Source organism: Elgaria multicarinata, chromosome 12 (assembly GCF_023053635.1).
Source record: "Elgaria multicarinata webbii isolate HBS135686 ecotype San Diego chromosome 12, rElgMul1.1.pri, whole genome shotgun sequence".
NCBI classification, from domain to species: domain Eukaryota; kingdom Metazoa; phylum Chordata; class Lepidosauria; order Squamata; family Anguidae; genus Elgaria; species Elgaria multicarinata.
The window spans coordinates 8,994,120-9,013,430 of NC_086182.1; the positions used below are offsets into that span (position 1 = coordinate 8,994,120).

Sequence of the window (19,311 nt, forward strand, 5' to 3'; positions counted from 1 at the left end):
GTTGCATGCTGGAGTCTGTTGTTGTTTTTCTGATAAGTTTCCATAAACAAACATATTACCATGTTGTTGTTGTTTACAATATTTATATACCACTCAATTATTTAACACAGATTCCAAAGCAGTGAACATAGGTATAAATAGTAAAAGAAAGAAGAATGAAAAAGCAAATTAAAATTGTTCAATTTAAAAACAAAGGAACCAGGAAAACAGTGGCTAATCAGTTGAGGAACAGAGTTGTTTTCAGGAGCCACCAAAAGTAGCCTAGTGTTGGCGCCTGCCTGACCTCCAGGGGCAGGGAGTTCCACAGAGAAGGGACCACCACAATAAAGGCCCTTCTCCTGGTGGATCCCAATCAGGCCACAGGTCCACATGGAACCACCAGGAGCATGCCCTCCGATGCTCCCTTCTTTCCACCCTGGCAGTATGTGCTAAGGAAGGCTTTGGGTAGCTCTGAGCTCTGACACTGGAGCACTTGAGACTGGAATTAGTAGTGCCCTGCCCAATAATAATGCTGAATTGTAGTGCCCTGCCCAATAATAATGCAATACACCCTTCTGAGTACCTAGAGAGCAAGAACAGGACAGAGCTATTACCTTTGTCATGAATATTAAGGAAAAATACATATTTTCACCCTTGCTTGATTCAACCTGAGCATCATCAGATGGGAGAAATAGCGTTTCCCTCCCGTCGCTTTGCCTCCTGCTGCTGTCCCTCAATAGGGACGAACAGCTTCCTCTTTCTTCACATGGGGAAGAACAAGGAAACAAGCAATGACCACACCAGTGGTCACCAGTTTAGTGGGCGTTTTCACTGTGCTGCTTCTCCTGCACTCAGCAGGAAACGGCGGCATGTTTCATTACAGCCAAAAGAATCAGATTTTCCAGGTGTGTTTTTGTGATGGGAAAACAAGTAGAAGGCACAGGAGTGGTGCAGGAGGTGGACAGCGTCGTGAAAAGGACCCACCAAAAACCGTGAGCAATGAGCGTGCTATAAAACGTTCATCTGATGAGCCCCCCCCCGCGACACCCCTACCCGCCTGTTTACTTTCCCTCTACTTCCTTGTTGCTGACAATAAAAACAAAGTGTTCCCCTGTCCCTCAATAGGATTAAGGGAAGAATGGTGTATTAGATCAGAAGGAGCTGGTAGGGAGGTTAAACAAACACTTCCTACATCTTTATGATGCTGAAATGAACAGGGGTGAAAGCAGTTAATCTGTGATAGATCAAAGTGAAAGATGCAAGTCTTAGGCCTTAGCTAGACCAGCGGTTATCTCATGGTGATACCCAGGATCGCCCCTGTGCATCCAGATGATGCACAGGGGATCCCAAGCTCAGGGAGGATCATCCCTCCCTGGCCACAGGATAAAGCCCTACACTTTGCACCCACTTTTTCCTGTTTCTGCGGTTTTCCCCAGCTCCGCATGATTACTGATGCGGAGCCAGGAGCCATGCATGGGGTGCAGCGCTCCTCAGGAGTGCTGCGCCCATCGGGGCTAGGGTGGGGGGAGCGGGGAAATCAATTTTTTAAAAAACCTTACCTTTCCGTTCTAGTGCTCATGTGCAACCGGCCCATTAAGAAAAAATTTTAAATGGTGGGCGCGACACCTCCCTTCTTGAGCTCATCGCGCCTTGCTGTAAATGAGGGTGAGATCTCGCGTTATTCACAACGCGAGGTCTCCCCTTCTCTCCCCCGGATTTTCAGGTAGGTCTAGCAAAGGCCCCAGCTTGGGTCTTAACATGTATTGAAACTTAAGGGTGGGGGATTTGAATGATCTACTGTTACATTTTTAGCACTTAAGATGGCACTCCCACAACCCTGACAGATGATTGGAGCAGGCCCACATCTGTTTGGCTTTCAGCTTGGTTTCTGTCTCTTAAAAACAGAAACAAAAAGGTTTCTAGCACTTAAGGCTGCTAATATACTGTGCAGGCAAATCTCAGGAGCTGGACTGATGAAGGCCAAGCAGAATTTCCAGTGGCCTGGGAGTGAAGCTTCAAAGCCTTACCTGGCTCCTTGATCCTTTCCCTGAGTGGATGAAATGGAATAAATTATGCTAATCTGATGCAATTTTGCATATCATGTATAATTTCTTCAGATCATAGAATTAGGCTCTGCCTGGCGCTTCCTGGATTATAGATTGTTTTTTAATGTATTTTATCACAGAGTATAAAAAATGCTTGCAAGAAGGCATGGGGATCCACTCCTTGCTTGCTCATAAATATCTAGTGTGGGGTAGGGGAGCCAGTGTAGTGGCTAGAGCGTTGGACTGGGAGTCGGGAGATCTGGGTTCTAGTCCCCACTCAGCCATGGAAACCCACTTGGTGACTTTGGGCCAATCACAGACTCTCAGCCTAAACTACCTCACAGGGTTGTTGTTCTTGTGAGGACAAAATTGAGAGGAGGATTATGTGTGCCACCTTGGGTTCCTTAAGGAAGGAAAAAGGCGGGATATAAATGTAATAATAAATAAATAATAAAATAAAGGATGGGAAATAATCTGGGAGCAGCTCTTACCTTGATCCCAGGTGCAGCCACTCTCTCAACCAGGAAACTGACGAGGATAAAGCCACTGGTGCTTGCTCCTCCGGGAAAGGAAATGACAGGTTCCAGATTCCTGGGAAGAGAACAACATTCAAAGCCCAGAAAGTACAGTACAGGTATTGTATTGTTTATTTATTACATTTTCAATCGGCCCAATAAAAAAACATTTGCTGGGCCTATTGCAGTTAAAATAATAAAATACAATGCAAAACAACAAACAGCACAGAAATAATGAATAGATTCTAGAACTAGGTTTCTAAAATACCTAGGAGAAAAGAAAGGCCTTTGCCTAGCGCCAAAAAGATAATCATGTAGGTGCCAGGTGGAGCTCTTTGGGGAGGACGTTCCATAAATATAGTGCCACCACTGAGGAGGCCCTCTGCCTTGTAGCCACATGCCTAGCATCCTTCGACAGGGGCACCCGGAGGAAAGCCTCCAAAGGTTATCCAAGAGCCCGAGCAAGTGCATACGGAAGGAGTCTTTCCTTTAGATATTGTAGTCCCAAGCCATTTATGGCCATTTTTGTGAAGTTTTTATTGAAGGCTGGGGAGGGAGAGACTCCAGGATAGTGTACTGGTAAGAATACTGGACTGGGAACGGAGAGGCCGGGATTCAGAATATTGGACAGGTGACCCGAGGCTGGTCTTCGTTATCCACAGCCTAGCTTACCTTACAGGGTTATTGTAAGGAGGGAGAATTTACTTTTTGTTTGTTTGTTGTATTTCTATATTGCCTTTCTGGAGCCAGCCAAGGCAGTATCCAAACATTTCAGAAAATAAAAAGTGTAACCAAATAGAAACATAGACTCAGTTCAGACAACACATTTTTCAACAGTAGTTTTAGAACTCAATGGTGGAGTTTTCACACCACCAGTGAGAAATATGTTGTCTGGCAGGAAAACTCCACCCCACGGTGGAGGGTGTTTTTTTGGGGGGAGGGGGGAACACTCCACGCTGAATATCCATGCTGTGCAGAGGAGAGTTCCTGCATAACTATTGTGTTACGAGTTGCGCGGAGGTCTCCATGGAGTTTTCCGTTGCATTGAGTTGACTTTTCCCACTGGCTAAAGAGCTCCCTGGCAAGAGTGGCAAAAGGAACGAGTGCTGCTCTTGGACAGCCACTGGGATTGGTTCTTTTTTGCAGCAATGGCAGATGGGATACCATTGGGAGGACCGGGGGAGGAGAGGGGGCAGAGGAACTGTCAATCAAACATCATGATGGATTTTACTCAACTCCTCAGTAGTACACAGTCACACAACAGTGGAGTTAGAACATGTTGTGTGGGGAGTACCTCCTAGAAACTCAGCCGTTGAGTGGAGTTTTCACACTGCGTTGACTGTGGCCGTAGCTAGACCTAAGGTTTATCCCAGCATCATCCCAGGTTCATCCTTGCTTGAGCACTGGATGCACTGTGTGGCACTTAGATGAACAGGTTTGACCCCAGGACAATCCTGGGATGAACCTTAGGTCTAGCTATGGCCTGTGTTGTCTGAAATGAGCCAGTATAGAACATGAAAAACAACCTTAATAAACCATAACAACTGTTTTAAAAACTAAGGCCATAGCTAGACCTAAGGTTTATCCCTGGATCGTCCAGGGGTCAAACCTGTTCATCTAGGTGACACACAGGGGATCCAGTGCTCAGGCAGGGGCGAACCCTGGATGATCCCAGGATAAACCTTAGGTCTAGCTGTGGCCTAAGTTTAAAAGATGTGTCTTGACCCCCCCTTCCTGAATGCAAGAGCGAGGAGTCAGGCGCAACACAGGGCATGCATTCCAGAGTCTGGGAGCAACACAGGAGAAAACAATTGGCAAGTAGTGCAAAACTTTCAGTTCTGGGGTGATGATATCACAATAATTTGTACCAGTTAGCATTTTGCACAAATTGAAGCTTCTTAAGAACTGTACAGGTACCAGCTGGTGAAGGAATCAATGCGGTGATCACTAGAAGCCAACATGGATTTGTCAAGAACAAGTCCTGTCAGACAAATTTGATCTCATTTTTTGATAAGGTAACCTCCCTTGTGGACCGTGGGAACGCTGTGGACGTCATATATCTTGACTTCAGCAAAGCTTTTGACAAAGTACCACATGACATTCTGATTAACAAACTAGTTAAAAGTGGGCTAGATGGAACAACTATTAGGTGGATTCACAATTGGCTACAGAATCGGACTCAAAGAGTACTTATCAATGGAACCTTCTCAAACTGGGGAGAGGCAACGAGTGGGGTACTGCAGGGCTCAGTCCTGGGCCCAGTGCTCTTCAACATTTTTATTAATGATTTGGACGAGGAGGTACAGGGAACGCTGATCAAATTTGCAGATGACACCAAATTGGGTGGGATAGCTAATACCCTGGAAGACAGAAACAAACTTCAAAGTGATCTTGATAGGCTGGAGTGCTGGGCTGAAAACAACAGGATGAAATTTAATAGGGATAAATGCCAAGTTCTACATTTGGGAAATAGAAACCAAAGGCACAGTTACAAGATGGGGGATACTTGGCTCAGCAACACTACAAACGAGAAAGATCTTGGAATTGTTGTAGATCGCAAGCTGAATATGAGCCAACAGTGTGATATGGCTGCAAGAAAGGCAAATGCTATTTTGGGCTGCATTAATAGAAGTATAGCTTCCAAATCACGTGAGGTACTGGTTCCTCTCTATTCGGCCCTGGTTAGGCCTCATCTAGAGTATTGTGTCCAGTTCTGGGCTCCACAATTCAAGAAGGACGCAGACAAGCTGGAGCAACCAGGATGATCAGGGGTCTGGAAACAAAGCCCTATAAAGAGAGACTGAAAGAACTGGGCATGTTTAGCCTGGAGAAGAGAAGATTGAGGGGAGACATGATAGCACTCTTCAAATACTTACAAGGTTGTCACACAGAGGGCCAGGATCTCTTCTCGATCCTCCCAGAGTGCAGGATATGGAATAACGGGCTCAAGTTAAAGGAAGCCAGATTCCAGCTGGACATCAGGAAAAACTTCCTGACTGTTAGAGCAGTGTGACAATGGAATCAGTTCCCTGGGGAGGTTGTGGGCTCTCCCACACTAGAGGCCTTCAAGAGGCAGCTGGACAAGCATCTGTCGGGGATGCTTTAGGGTGGATTCCTGCATTGAGCAGGGGGTTGGACTCGATGGCCTTGTAGGCCCCTTCCAACTCTGCTATTCTATGATTCTATGAATAGGAACTTGTTGGAGAAAGAATGGAATTAAAATGTAATTTTAAAAGGAGAGACTAAAACTGTGGTCACATTTGGGCCTTAGCTAGACCTAAGGATTATCCCAGGCAAATGGATGGGTCGTCCCTGCCAGCTCCCGGGATCCCCTGTGTGTCATTTGGATGCACAGGGATGATCCCGGGATACAGGCCTGGTCTAGCCATGGCCTTGCACAGAAAGATAAAACAGGGCAGGATCTACACTACTGCTTTAAAACAGTTTGAAACAGTTTTGACAACTGTTGAGGCCCAGGACACACTCCATATATAGCTTTCAAAATGTTTTCAAAGTGTTTTATCCTGCTTGGTGTAGATCTGGCAAGTCCTGGCTTACCATGAAGAAGCTGGGTGGTGGTGCTGAGTTGTTGCTATTGTGTGCAGCTGATCAAACCAAAATTGGTTTGTTTGTTGTTTAGTATGTCATCCAAACCCAGGATCCTGGCTTGTTGCTTCATAAACTGTATTTTATTCTTTTACTTTATGCAATCCATTTAGAGAACATTTGTCATTGGACAGATTAAAAATATAATTAGTTAAAATAAACAAGGAACAAACCCTTGTTTTACAGCCCAGGATAGTGGCCTTTAAAAGGAACATCAAGCCAGGATCCCGGGTGTGGACGGCATGCTAAACAAACCGTTGCTCATTCATTTAGCCCTCTGTGCTAGCGGGAGGAGCCAAGGGGATGCGAATAGGCTGCATGCATAATCCTGGATTACCATTCTGTATGGACAAAGTCAGTAAGAAGAACAGAGAACAATTCAAATGCAAGCTGCCATTGTAAAACTTTCAGCACTTTAACTTCAAGCAGCCTGCAAAAAGTGACCTCAGATATCTAAATAAACTTTGAACCACAAAGACAAATCCACGTACTTACTCAATTTCCAGAAGCCTTTGGAAGATTGGAGCATCAGCAGCAAACAGACAAGGAAGCGAAATAGAGAGATCAAGTCAGTTGAGAGCAAAGTCGAGTCCTCGTGATATTGCTGTGTTTTTCCTTAAAACCAAAGATTCACCATATGCCCTGCCTGGCTTGCAGTAGTTGTATGAAATCCCCTACCCAAGCTGTCCTCCCTCTCTCCAAACAGAGATTTCTTATTTTAAGCTTTTGTTATGTCTACAATACAGACTTAAACTGCTTTGACTCCCCAATGAGGAGAGAGTGCAATGGTTTGTTTAGCTTTCTCATTTAGAAAAAGATGAGTAAGAGGGGATAGGATTGAGGTTTGGCACGGTGTGGAGAAAGTGGATAGAGTTTTCCTCTGTCTCTTAGAATATTAGAACCTGGGGTCCTCCAAGGAAGATAAATGGTGGGAGATTCAGGACAAACAAAAAGAAGCACTTCTTCATATAGCACATAGTCAAACTGTGGAATATGCGACCACATAGGAACATCAGAAGAGCTGCCATGCTGGATCAGACCAAGGGTCCATCTAGTCCAGCTGTCTGTTTCCTGTCGGCCACAGGGAAACCCACAAGTGGTACATGAGTGCAACACTCATGTACTCTGTACAGCACCATGTACATTGATAGTGCTATATAAATAAATAATAATAATAATAATAATAATAATAATAATAATAATAATAATAATAATAATAACAGCACCCTCCTGCCCTTGTTACCAGCAGCTGGTGTACATAGCCATACTGCCTCTGATACTGGAGGCAGCACACAGCCATCAGGACTAGTAGCCATTGACAGCCTTCTCCTCCAGGGATTTATCCAACCCCTTTTTAAAGCCATCCAAGTTGGTAGCCATCGTTACCTCCTGTGGTAGCAAATTCCATCATTTCACTATGTGCTGTGTGAAGAAGCCCTTCCTTTCATCTGTCTTAAATCTCCCACCAATCAGCTTCATGAGAGGACCCCATTGGGTTCTAGCATTATGAGAGACAGAGAAAAATATCTTCCTAGCGACTTTCTCCACATTATGCACAAGACATGGTGACACCCACCGACTTAGGTGGCTTAACAGGGGATTAGCCAAGCTCATCCAGGATAAGGCCATCAATAATATATCCCCCCCCCCAGGTTGAGAGGCAGTTGCTGAGGAACAACCATGAGAATGAGCTATTGTCCTCAAATCGTGTGTATGGGTTTCCCATAGACCCCCATGAGAAGCCCAGGCAACCTACTTTACAGAGAACTGTCCTCTATTTGAAGGGATGCCCCGTCCATGTCCAGTTTAAAGAGAAAGACCTTGTTCAAACAACATGCTAAGTCGTGGTGGATAAGCATTTCGAGCTGAACATTATGGCTTAGCATGTCGTGTGAACCGTTCTTAACCATGGTGGCTACATCATGGTTTAAACACACTCACACAAACCATTTGCTGCAAAAGGGTTAGCGGCTTAACCATGGTTTAGCGTGTTGTCTGAACAAGCCCAAAGAATCTTAAGGGAGAGCAGTAGGGGGGCCTGGAGGTTGCCCATCCATAGTTAGCAGCTGGGCATTAAACTGGGCAGCAGACAGGCGGCTTATAGTTGTCCCCACTATAGTGAGATGTATTGTATTTCTATTTAAATTATAGCAATTCTTTCTGAATTTGCTTCTACCTATCTTCACACACACTAGCATATCCTTCTTCCCCCTCTGTTTTGGTGATGCATTCCCCCCCCCCTTTTTGGCAACATGTAAGTAACCACCCTATGTGGGTATCTGGTTGGCCACTGAAACAGGATGCTGTGGTAGATACACCTTTGGCATAGTCCTGTGAGGGGACCTGGAACCTCCAGTAAAGCTAATAAAAACACATTGGTTTCATCCAGTTGACCAATCATTACTTTCTTCCCAAAGAATTCTGGGAAATATAGTCTGGTGAGAGTGCTGATCATTCTTTGTTAGAGAAACGCCCTTCCCTACAGAGCTAAATTTCCAAGAATTCTTGGGTGATGTTTGTTTACTCAGAGGTAAGTCCCACTGTGTTCAATAGGATTCCCTCCTGAATAAGTGTGCACAGGGTAGGATTGCAGCCTTAGGCCTTAGGCCTAACCAGTGGTTATCCCGGGCTGATACCCGGGATTGCCCTTGTGCGTCCAGATGACGCACAGGGGATCCCAGGATCAGGGAGGGATCATCCCTCCCTGGCCCTGGGATGCAGTCCTACACTTTAGGCCCGGTTTTTCCTCCGGTCTTGAGCCCGAGACCGCAAGCGTGTGGCCCATTTCCGTGGCTTTTCCCGACTCCACACGATTACGTACACGGTACACAGCACTCCTCAGGAGCACTGTGCCCATAAGGGGTAGGGTGGGGGAAGCGGGGAAATCAATTTTTAAAAAAACAAAAACTACCTTTAGTCGCTCCAGCGCTCATGCGCAGCCGGCCCTTTAAAAAATAAAAAATGGCGGGTGCAATGCCTCTCTTCTTGAGGCCATCACGCCTTATGTGTAAATGGGGGTGAGATCTCACATTATTCACAACCCCTCCTCTCCCTCGGATTTTCAGTTAGGTCTAGCAAAGATCTTAGACAGCCAGTATTTTTTTTAAAAAAAAAATGTTTTTTTAGAGCTACACAGAACACTGAATGGCAAAGCCTACCTCCAGCTACAAGATTAAATATCGTATTATTGACCCCATTTTTTCAATCAACCTATGCTTTTGGCTGCAATTCTAAAGCACACTTGCTAGAAAGGAAGTCCCATGGAGCTCAATGGGACTTACATCTGAGTAAACAGGATTAGACTGTAAGTCCTCTGGGCGGTTCAAAAGCTTATATATCCATTCGCCAAAAGTGGCTGTTCCAAAAATATATATACCATCTCAGGTCTGTTTTAAATCTCATCTATTGGGGAGATCACCAAAACCTCTCTATGGGCATCTCTACATTAAGGAAAAATCCTTCACTCTTACCAACCTTTTTTTCCTCCTCGGGTCTTTCCACGTTCACTACGATCTCCTTTAGGTGGTGACCAACAGTGACCACATAATTAGTATTTGAAAACTTCCCCCCTGGGCAATACTCCATAAAGTTAAATGAAACAGCACCATCTAATGGCGGAACTAATCCCACCATTACTTTAAATACTGCTTTATCTCCATTGATAATGGGTTTTTTAAGCGAGATTACTGGGAGAAAGCAAAAGAGATGTCCTGGAGGTTGATGGCATCATGTAAAGAACCTGCAAACTTCTGTGACTTATTTATGCAATAAATCACTCATGTAGAGAAGTTCTATGACAAAGATATTTTTTTTAAAAAAAAACTGTTATCAGCTCAGTTAATCAAACTAGTTCCAGTAGAAGTGTCATGTTTAGACAAGTTAACATTTTAAAGGTTAGGTGGCTCCATCTTTTACCTGATCTCTGTCCACTGAGAACATGTTTATTTATTCTTATATTTACCCATAAGGATTCTTTTTCTTCCAGTTTACCAAAACTAAATCTGTATGAACCAGGATAGGAGGCAATCCTAATGCCTGAGAGATCTCTCCCAAGGGGATGGCGACATTTTGTGGCAAGACCTGGAAGACACAAGGCCGGTAGCCAAGTCAGGTTCCTCTAAAAATGTAGACATTCAGCTGTTGTCACAAGGAAGCTGCAGCATTGTGTCAAGTGAAGAGACTTCCAAGTTTTATATATATATATGGTTTCTTTTTCTTTTCTTTTCTAACTGAACATTGCAGAAGATGTTCAGGGAGCAATTCTCAGTCACAAGCAACCTCATGTGCATGATCCATGCACTGCCCCCTGACATACGTTGCATCACGGACAGGAGCTTCCTGTTGAATTATGTTCTGCTTCATCAGCACCCCTAACTTTTGCCCTGGGTAGTACTGTTTAAGTTGCTTGTGCAATCTAGGCTAGCTCCACTGCCCGAGACTCATGCGGTGGCCTTAAGCAAGTTGTGCCCTCTCTGCCTCAGTTCTGCCATCTGTAAAATGGGCTACACAGTTACCTCTCACCAAATGCAAAGCATTCTGTAAATTGAAACTGCTGCATGAATGTTAGGGTCAGCTCCAGCCTTGAACTCTTTGAATATGGAGTGGCATTATCTTTTCCAAGTTCCAACATGGCTTCACCCCATAGCTTCCCATTGGTTCCAACTGGACTGGACTGGGCTGGCTATAAAAGCTTCTAGGTCAGGCATCAGTCTTTGCCTAAATGAAAACTAATACTGATCTTGCTTGCCTAGCCCTCTGCACATTTCCTGCTTATGGTCTCAGACTCCCTTTGTCCCTGCCCCCACCCTCTAGGGAAAGGATTCCGGTTTTTAGCCAGTCTGAGCTATACCTTGGCGATCCTTTTTTCACCTTCTTGCCAAACGTAGCCCATTGTGATGCAGGTGAGGACTAAGCGGGCCAAAGACAACTCCCGGTGGCCTTGGAGATACTGGCTGCTTAGCAGAGGCATCTGTTAAATCAGGGAGACATTAAACAGAGACAATATTGTTATGGCCATTTTTGCATTCCTTCCACTTCGTGTGTTCAACTTTACTTTTAAAAAATCCTCTATAAGAATACACTAGTGTGAGGTTTATTACTCGTGATCTACCAGACTGATTTTGCTCATTTTTGTTCTAAACTGAAGCCTGAGCACTGTAGATGTGCAGAAAGCTTTGAAATTTTGAAGTGGGTGATAATTAGAGGAGGAAAAGCTAAAAGCACATCAGAGGGAGGAGAGAAAGGTCTAGCTCTAAACAGAAAAACAGAGGAACAGGAGGCCTAATCTACACCGAGCAGGATATACCACTATGAAAGCAGCATGAAAGCGGTATATAAAAGGCAGAAGCCACACCAAGCAGGATATAGCACTATGAAAGCAGTATATGGTATGTGTCAATGGGCCCCAACAGTTGTCAGTGCACTTCAATACTGCTATGAAGCAGTAGTGTGGCTCCTGCCTCTTACATACCGCTTTCATACCACTTTCATAGTGCAATATCCTGTTTGGTGTAGATTAGGCCATATAAAAGCCTCTGCCGCTCCTTCCACTTTGCCCGGCAGATCACAGGATAGGTGGAGGTTTCCAAATCCAAGCCCTCTGTCAATGTATTAGGTTTGCACTCTAAATATCTTGGACCCTAGGATTCTTCGGACTCCCCGCTCCGAGGAGGCTAAGACCTCAAGAGGGGGACACGAACGTCCAATCCCTCCCCTCGCCCCCTTGCAGCCAACGCAGAAAGAACCAAGCTGGCTGCATTACAAGGTTGCAAAAGCAGCCTTAGAGAGGGCTGAAAGGGGTCATTTTAGTGGGCCCCTGGCCTCCCCTCCGCTAGAAGGGCTCAAAGGCTCCTCTAGAAGAAAGAAACAACAGAGGACAGCAGCACACTGGATACTTGGAGGCGTCATCCAACGATGGCACAACATATAGGATTGTGCCCTAAGTCTCCTAAGGAATGCACTCTAATACGCCGGTAAATAGCAGACATATTCCATATATTACTCTGCTAAGATTTTGCCTCCCTGCTTTTACGCTTTGATAACCAACACAAGGTGGAAAAACTGCCCTTTTTCTCCAGAATGATGCAAGTTGCTAGTTCAAAGATGATATTATTATTATTATTATTATTATTATTATTATTATTATTATTATTATTATTATTATTGCAACAACAATTCTGCCAGTAACTCAAACTAGGGTGGCCGTGTGTCCTATTTTTACCAAAGACAGACTTCTGTTTGAAGGGCTATCCACAGATAGTCCCCTGTCTTGAACATGTCCTCTGTTTGAAGGACTGTGCCCAACCAATGTCTCTTTTAATGACAAAGAACCCTAAGAAGGGAGAACAGCAGGGGCCTTGCAGTTGCCCATTAACACTGAGCACCCGGACAGCAGACTGAGCACACAGGTCTCCTAGACACCGTTTTCCCTACGGTTGAGATGTCCCGCATTTTCATTTAAATTATAGCCATTCTTTCTAAATTGGCATCTGTGTGTAATCTGAGACAGATCGGAGTGGGGGGGGGGGTTCCACTGCTGGCACCAGCAATTTGCACATGTAAATTTGTGCCCTCTTTTGTCAACTTTTTTGGGTGATGTTTAAGTGGCAGGCAGAAATGGAAGAGCTGAAATCAGTAACTTTGCAGTACTTCCATTTGACCCTCGCAGCACTCTGAGGCCATCTAGGAAGCAGAGCTTTCTGAGTGGTGGCTCCCCTTGCTATGAAACTGCTTGTCCAAGAAGTCTTGTTATGCCCAGATAGTGCAAATCCATGGGCACTAGTAGCCTTGCCTTTTCCTGCTTTTTTGACCCTCAGCCCCCTCATCACAGAAGGGCTCATGAATAACGTAAATGTGGCTCATGCATAGTGAATCACACACACACACCCGAGATTTGCACATGGCGTGGCCCCAACCCCTCCCTCGTGTGCTCCAATTCTCTGCTTCCATCTCCTTCTCCCTCCTCGCTGACGGCAATAGCGTAACCGCGTAGCTGCACCTGGAACCCACCTTCGTGCCACACTGATTTGCCGAGCTGGACTGTCCATCATCCCACTGGTGGAGGGGCTGCCCTGCCTGTTTAGCACAGAGGAAATGAACTGCTATTACAGCTCGAGCTTTGAACTTTTTCAAACTTTCAAAATTTCCTGCACATCTACACTGCACAAGCTTCAGTTTAAAAGAAGGATGAGCAAAATTGCTCTAAGCGATCTCTAGTAATAAGCCTGACACTACTGTATATAAGATGAGGCAGACACCTCAGATGTCAGTTGCTTGGAAAGAGCAGCAGAGTGGAGGGCAGATGGATTTGACCCATGGGGGATGAATCGATTCACAGTCTAGTGTGCAGCAATGCTCTCACACAGCTTTCACACAGGGCAGTGCATCCATATGAGCACTGCTTGAAGTCGGACTTCTCCTGGTGTGGAACTGTACACCGTGCTTTAATTAGTGGAAAGGGTGTGGGAGAGGTAGCCTTTGGATTTTCCGTGACAGGCACCAAAATATCCTGTTCCAGCCCTAAATTTGTGGGCTCCTCATTCAATTAGTCTTTAACGTGTCACAAACTCTTTGCAGTTCTTTCTGCCACAGACTCACACAACTATCCCCTCTAGGGAAGGCAATTTTTTTGGATTTTTTTTATTGTGTATTTTACATGTGCCTCCTTGAGAACCCCTTGAGATGAACCAATCACAGGGGCTTGGCTAGTAGATTTGATCAAGGCACTTTGATTTTAACGATCCTGATGCAGCAGTCTTAAATAGCTGCATATTGGGGTTTAAATCAATCGGAACTCGCTCATTCATTCCTAGGAGCAAGACCTGCTAGTAGCTTCTCTGCTAGGGCTCTAGTGACCTCTAGAGGAATCCTCTCTACCCTGCAGAGGAGAAGGCAGATGTCAGCAGGGGTACATATTCCAGATGTGCATTTTAAGGAGCCCCAAACATTCTTTCCTTACCTTCAAGCCAGTCTATGACTGCTTGCAAATTGAAATGCTTTCTCCTTCCTTCCTTCCTTACTCACTTCCTAGTTCTAGAATATATACTCAGTCCCAGGGCCGGCCCTACCATTTGGCAGTGTGAGGCAGTTGATTCAGGTGGCAGATGCTGGGAGGCAGCAGCAAGGTATTCAAGGAGAGAACTGTGTTCCATACAACCTATTCTGCACTCCCAAGTTAGCCCGCTTCCTGTGCCCTGTCGGTTAGGATTTACCCCGGTGGGATCTACATTTGTGAAAAATACCGTTAACGATGGGTTCCGGTAACTGGTTGTGACACATGACGCTCATTGCATCCTCATTGTTTTCTCCTTCTTTCTAGTATATTTAATGTTTTTTTCTGACATTTTAATGGCATTGCAGGAGGTCATACTGTATGTGTATCTTCATTATCGCTACGTGTCTCTTAAATTTAAAAGCTCATTGTTGAGCCAATAGTTGACCTGGGGGCGTGTTCAATCGATTTCGGCACCGAAAACAACATGTGTTTCGCATGCGCAGAGATCGTAGAAAATGGGGGGAGGGAGAAGGCAGGAGAACGGGAAGTGGGCGGTTCACTGTAACAACCGATGAAAAGAAACTCCTAGCTAAAGCGACACAAGATACGGTGTGTCCTGGTTTAATGACTTGTTTTAACTTGGTTCATGGTTTAATTTGTTTTTAACTGTGTATATTTATTGTTTTAGACTGTATGTTTTTATCTGTATGCCTCCCTGAGATCTTAGTGATATAGGGCGGGATATAAATATTTTAAATAAATAAAATAAATAAATAAATAAATGACTTACTTACGGGAAAGAGACAGGTAAATTATGCTCTAATCCCTGAGTGTGCCCCGTGACGTTTAAAACCGCCAGAAAATATACTGTTTACAGTGGTAATTATCAACATGATAAGCACTTGTGTAGATTCGCCCACTGATTTTTTCAAAGGGCGCGACATCAACAGGGTGCTTCCGCCATGTAATGTCGGTCCGCGGCCAATCCAGGGCCTTGGTGTCAGGATTACCTGATGCCGCCCTGAGAGAGAGAAAGTGCGGGGTTGAGGAGGGAGGCAGCACCACACTGGTGCCATGAAGACAGCCCCCATGTTGGTTTCCTATCCGTGGGTAAGAGATATGGGCCCTCATATCTTCAGGAGAGGCTGACACTTTTAAAATAGTGAGACCCGTCCAGAAGCAACCTCACTGCATCCAATCTGAATTACTTTCCCTCTGCAGGGTCAAAGCTTCTGGGTGTGCAACAGGACCCCGCTGAGTAATATGTTAAGAAACTTGCCCCCTCAATTTCCAGAGCAGTTTTGCATTTCAAGACACAATCCCATGCCTGTTTAGAGAGAGAGAGAGAAATCCTACAACTCCCAGCATTCATGCTGGGAGTTGTAGGACTTTTATTTCTATCTAAGCATGCATAGGAGTGCACCCTTAATCAATCAAGAAAATAATTAAAGCAGGGCTGGGAACCACTTTCAGCCCAAGGGCTGAATTCGGTTTTGGAGAAATTCTGGGGCGCTGCATTCCAGTGATTGGTGGAGCCAAAGGCAAATGGATCAGGCTTGGGCCAAAATACCCAAAATAACAGCATACTTTAGGTTAAAATTCTTACTTCTAGTAACTAAGCCTTAGGAGAGGCAATTCAAAATCTTAGAATAGGGGCGGGGGGGGGACCTGCACAAATGCTAGGCAGCCACCAAATTAACGGGGAAAGGACAGGCATGAGCAATTGGGGAACTCCAAAGGGCCAGAGCAGGGTCCAAGGAGGGCCAGATTGAGGCTCTCCACCCCTGAATTACAGGAAAAGCACACAAAAAGTGGACATCCCACCTGAAGTATGGGAGGAAAGGGAAGACCAACAGCTAAACCGGTGTTCGGTTTATCGGTATGCACATCCGTCATTTCAGTTGCAAAGCCAGATTCACCACGTGGCAAAAGGGTTCACTTTGGGTAGTACGTCTCTCTTTCCTGTTCACACTCTCTAAGTTCAGACACAATGGGAATTCAGTACCTTGTTCACATGGGAGCGAAGTTGATGGCTCTCGATCAGGGAAGGCAGTTTGTGGGCGATCTCCATCCATGGACTATAGAAAGGAGGAAGTTCTTTCTGAGGAGGAGGAGGAGGAGGAGGAGGAGGAGGAGAAGAAGAAGAAGAAGAAGAAGAAGAAGAAGAAGAAGAAGAAGAAGAAGAAGAAGAAGAAGAAGAAGAAGAAGATTTAATCACCAGATTACTAGTTGACTATGGATTAAAGTGCAGGCCAGGGAGATGCCAAGAGGCCTGCATACCTTGGGGGAGTCTACACCAGCTTATTGCAGGATGTATCATAGTCATCACTAATAAGCCATATGATGTTCACCTGCTCCCGCGGTGATCTCAGATCCACCTCTCACTTTTACCAGAATATCCCTGACTGTTTTGTCACATTTTTTCCGGCTCTCTCACATCCATTGTGAAGAACGTGTGCAGTGTGTCCTCCACCCCTTTGCAAGGTCGTTGCTGTTTGCCGCGGGTTCCAGGCTCATCAAATAGACAATCAGCTGTGAGGGGCGTGGGCATGGGTATCAGCGTGTTTCACCACCGAGGCTTTTTTAAAAAACAAACAAACGTATCTCTGCACAGGAGTGCATATTCGACGGAGTTCCTATCCCCCCCCCCAAGTGTTGCTGGGTATTTGCACTGGTGCGTATAACTCAGGAGTAATTTTTAAAAAATCCTGCGCCCTGTAGCAATCTCCTAGCCCTGCCCACTTCTACCGATACACAAATGGAACCGCCATAACGGGGCACACATGCTTCTGCAAGGCATGCCTATCATTGTGGGAAACTTCACTCGTGTATGCCCTGTGAGTGCCGGTCACAAAAGCGAGGAAAATCTCAATCACTCATCTTCCGTTGCGAAAGGGGTGTAGGTGTAGATGAGGCCCTTGTGGTCCTCCAAGCCAAAGGCAGGCCACCAAGGGGCTGGTTAATCGCCATCTTTTGCTGCCTTCCTAAAGCAACAAACAGGCCGCAATCGATGTCTGATGGGCTGCAGTCAATTTGCTAGCCCCAAGCTGGTCAGATCTGATGTCAAAGGTCCAGACGCTTTTTATTTATCTCTTCTGTAGCCTACATTTCCCACAAAAATAGTTTAGAGTACCATTTGAGCTTCATGGTGATCCCATGAAGTAGACTAGTAGGCCCTGAAGAACCCACACATTTTGGACTATGTTGCTGATGAGTGTTTTGGATCTGGGTCTGAGATCCCAACTCAACATGTTAGACCAGGCTTGTGGCATGAAGGCAGAAGTACATGCAAGAGGGCAGCTAACCATATGTGTGCCCCATCCCAGGGTTTTTTAAAGCAAATTTTCCAACTGCACAAATGCCCTGTCAGACACCCCCCCCCCACCGCCCCCACCCAAGCCAAACACTGTATTTCTCTTTCATGACTGGACAGATTATCACCAACACTAGTTGCACCTTAAACTTCAAGACAGATTGAAAAAGTCATACAGATACCCAAGAAGGACAGCAGACCAAGAGAAGTACACCACTGGTTGTCACCTACAGCCCCCAATTGAAACCACTGCAACAGATCATCAGTGAACTCCAACCCATCATCAGCACAGATACTTCTCTCTCACAAGTCTTGGGAGGCAGAGCAGTCCTGGCCTCCAGACAGCCTCCCAACCTGAAGCAGATGCTAACCAGCAATAGTACACAGGACAGAGTCGCAGACAGACGGACCAGATGTAAGGGGAAGGCAAGGGTTAACCTGTTCCTAGAGCATGGCACGACTTTTAACTTTGTTTTATGATCTTATTTTTATGGTTTTAGAGAAGAACTGATAAGAAACGCAGGTGCATGTGGGAAGCACCGGAATGGAGAAGTTGTAACTGTCTAACGGCCTTGAGCGATGAGCCAGGCGGCCCGGGGTGTGAAAAAAACACCATCCATCTAATTGGGGAGGGAGGAAGTTTGGAGCCTGGGGGAAGGGTATAAAAGAGGTTGGGGAGAAGCCGGGGGGTGTCTGCTGTCGGCCGAAAAGGAGACCGGTGATGTATGTAACCTGTGATAGATTTTAGCTTGTGGTGTTGGGTTCTATTAGTGTGCATGTATTTTTGGATTTAAAAAACCTGTGTTCCTACTCTTCTCCTAATAAAAGGTCTAAAACCTCATATTGTGTGAGCTTGGAGTGTCTCCCCGGGGTTCCGTGCTGAATCCAGTGTGTAAAACCAGTGGTTGCTGGCTCTCTTCCTTTACACCAGACACCCAAGTGCCAACTTTGCCCCCACATCTATTCAGGCAACACTGTCACAGGACCCAACAACATCAGTCACACCATCAAGGTCTCTTTCACCTGCATCCTTATATAATTTGTGTTACATGCCATCCCTGACTTTGTCTATTGTTAAGTTCTTAAAAAACACATACACATAACACGTGTCTTTTTTTTCACTATTTTTTTCAACTGCACATTATCAGATTTCCAACTTCGCATTTTTTCCCAACTGCACATTTTGTGTCCAACTGCACACTAAAAAAAAACCTGTCCCATCCATATGTAAAGTGTGTGTGTGTGTGTGTGTGTGATATATATTTTACATGAAAATGTGTCTGTCCCTCTCCTGCTTTACATTGCTATGTCCACTGCTCTTAACAGCTTTTCTTCAGGCTGGTTCCAATACCACAATTGCTTGAGCAACCGGCAGCCCTAAGGCTCCATGCGGCCCTCAGACTCATTTCATGCAGACCTCAGATTCACCCTTCATGTGTTCAGTTTAGGCCTCCGTCTTGAGCAATCTGTCCTTTTCCCATGGTATCCTGCCACTACATGAGAAGCAACATGGAAAGAAAAAAAGGGGCTTAGCAGAGAGAGAAAAGGGGTGAAACACCTAGTTTTGGCTTCTTTTTGAATACCAGAAATGATCCAAATTGAGAGGAAAATTGCTTAAAACCCTTTGATAAGGTCAAGACAATGGTGTGGCTTTCACTCCACATCCCATAAATGCTCCTTTTCAAGCAAAGAATAGACCCGCCCCTGCACCCCCACTTCACATATGACACATGCATGAAAATCCATGCAATTTGGCCCTCATACTGTGAGGTAATATTTGTATGTTGTTTTATGGTTCGTATTTTTTGCACTGCTGGGGTGTTATTTTTTATAAATGGTTATATTCATTTACCTTGGTCA

The 19,311-nt window shown here is 45.2% G+C and overlaps 1 protein-coding gene across 1 annotated transcript in view; it reads right to left on the reverse strand.

Annotated features, from left to right (window-relative positions):
* Positions 1–19,311, reverse strand: part of LOC134407423 (indoleamine 2,3-dioxygenase 2-like) — a 41,422-nt gene that overhangs the window by 16,965 nt on the left and 5,146 nt on the right. The window contains exons 2-6 of the mRNA XM_063139196.1: positions 16,144–16,239; positions 10,995–11,114; positions 10,107–10,225; positions 6,641–6,655; positions 2,516–2,615 (exon numbers count right to left, since the gene is read on the reverse strand). Of these exons, the coding sequence (XP_062995266.1) occupies positions 2,516–2,615; positions 6,641–6,655; positions 10,107–10,225; positions 10,995–11,114; positions 16,144–16,239 (450 nt within the window). The remainder of the gene's footprint in view (positions 1–2,515; positions 2,616–6,640; positions 6,656–10,106; positions 10,226–10,994; positions 11,115–16,143; positions 16,240–19,311) is intronic.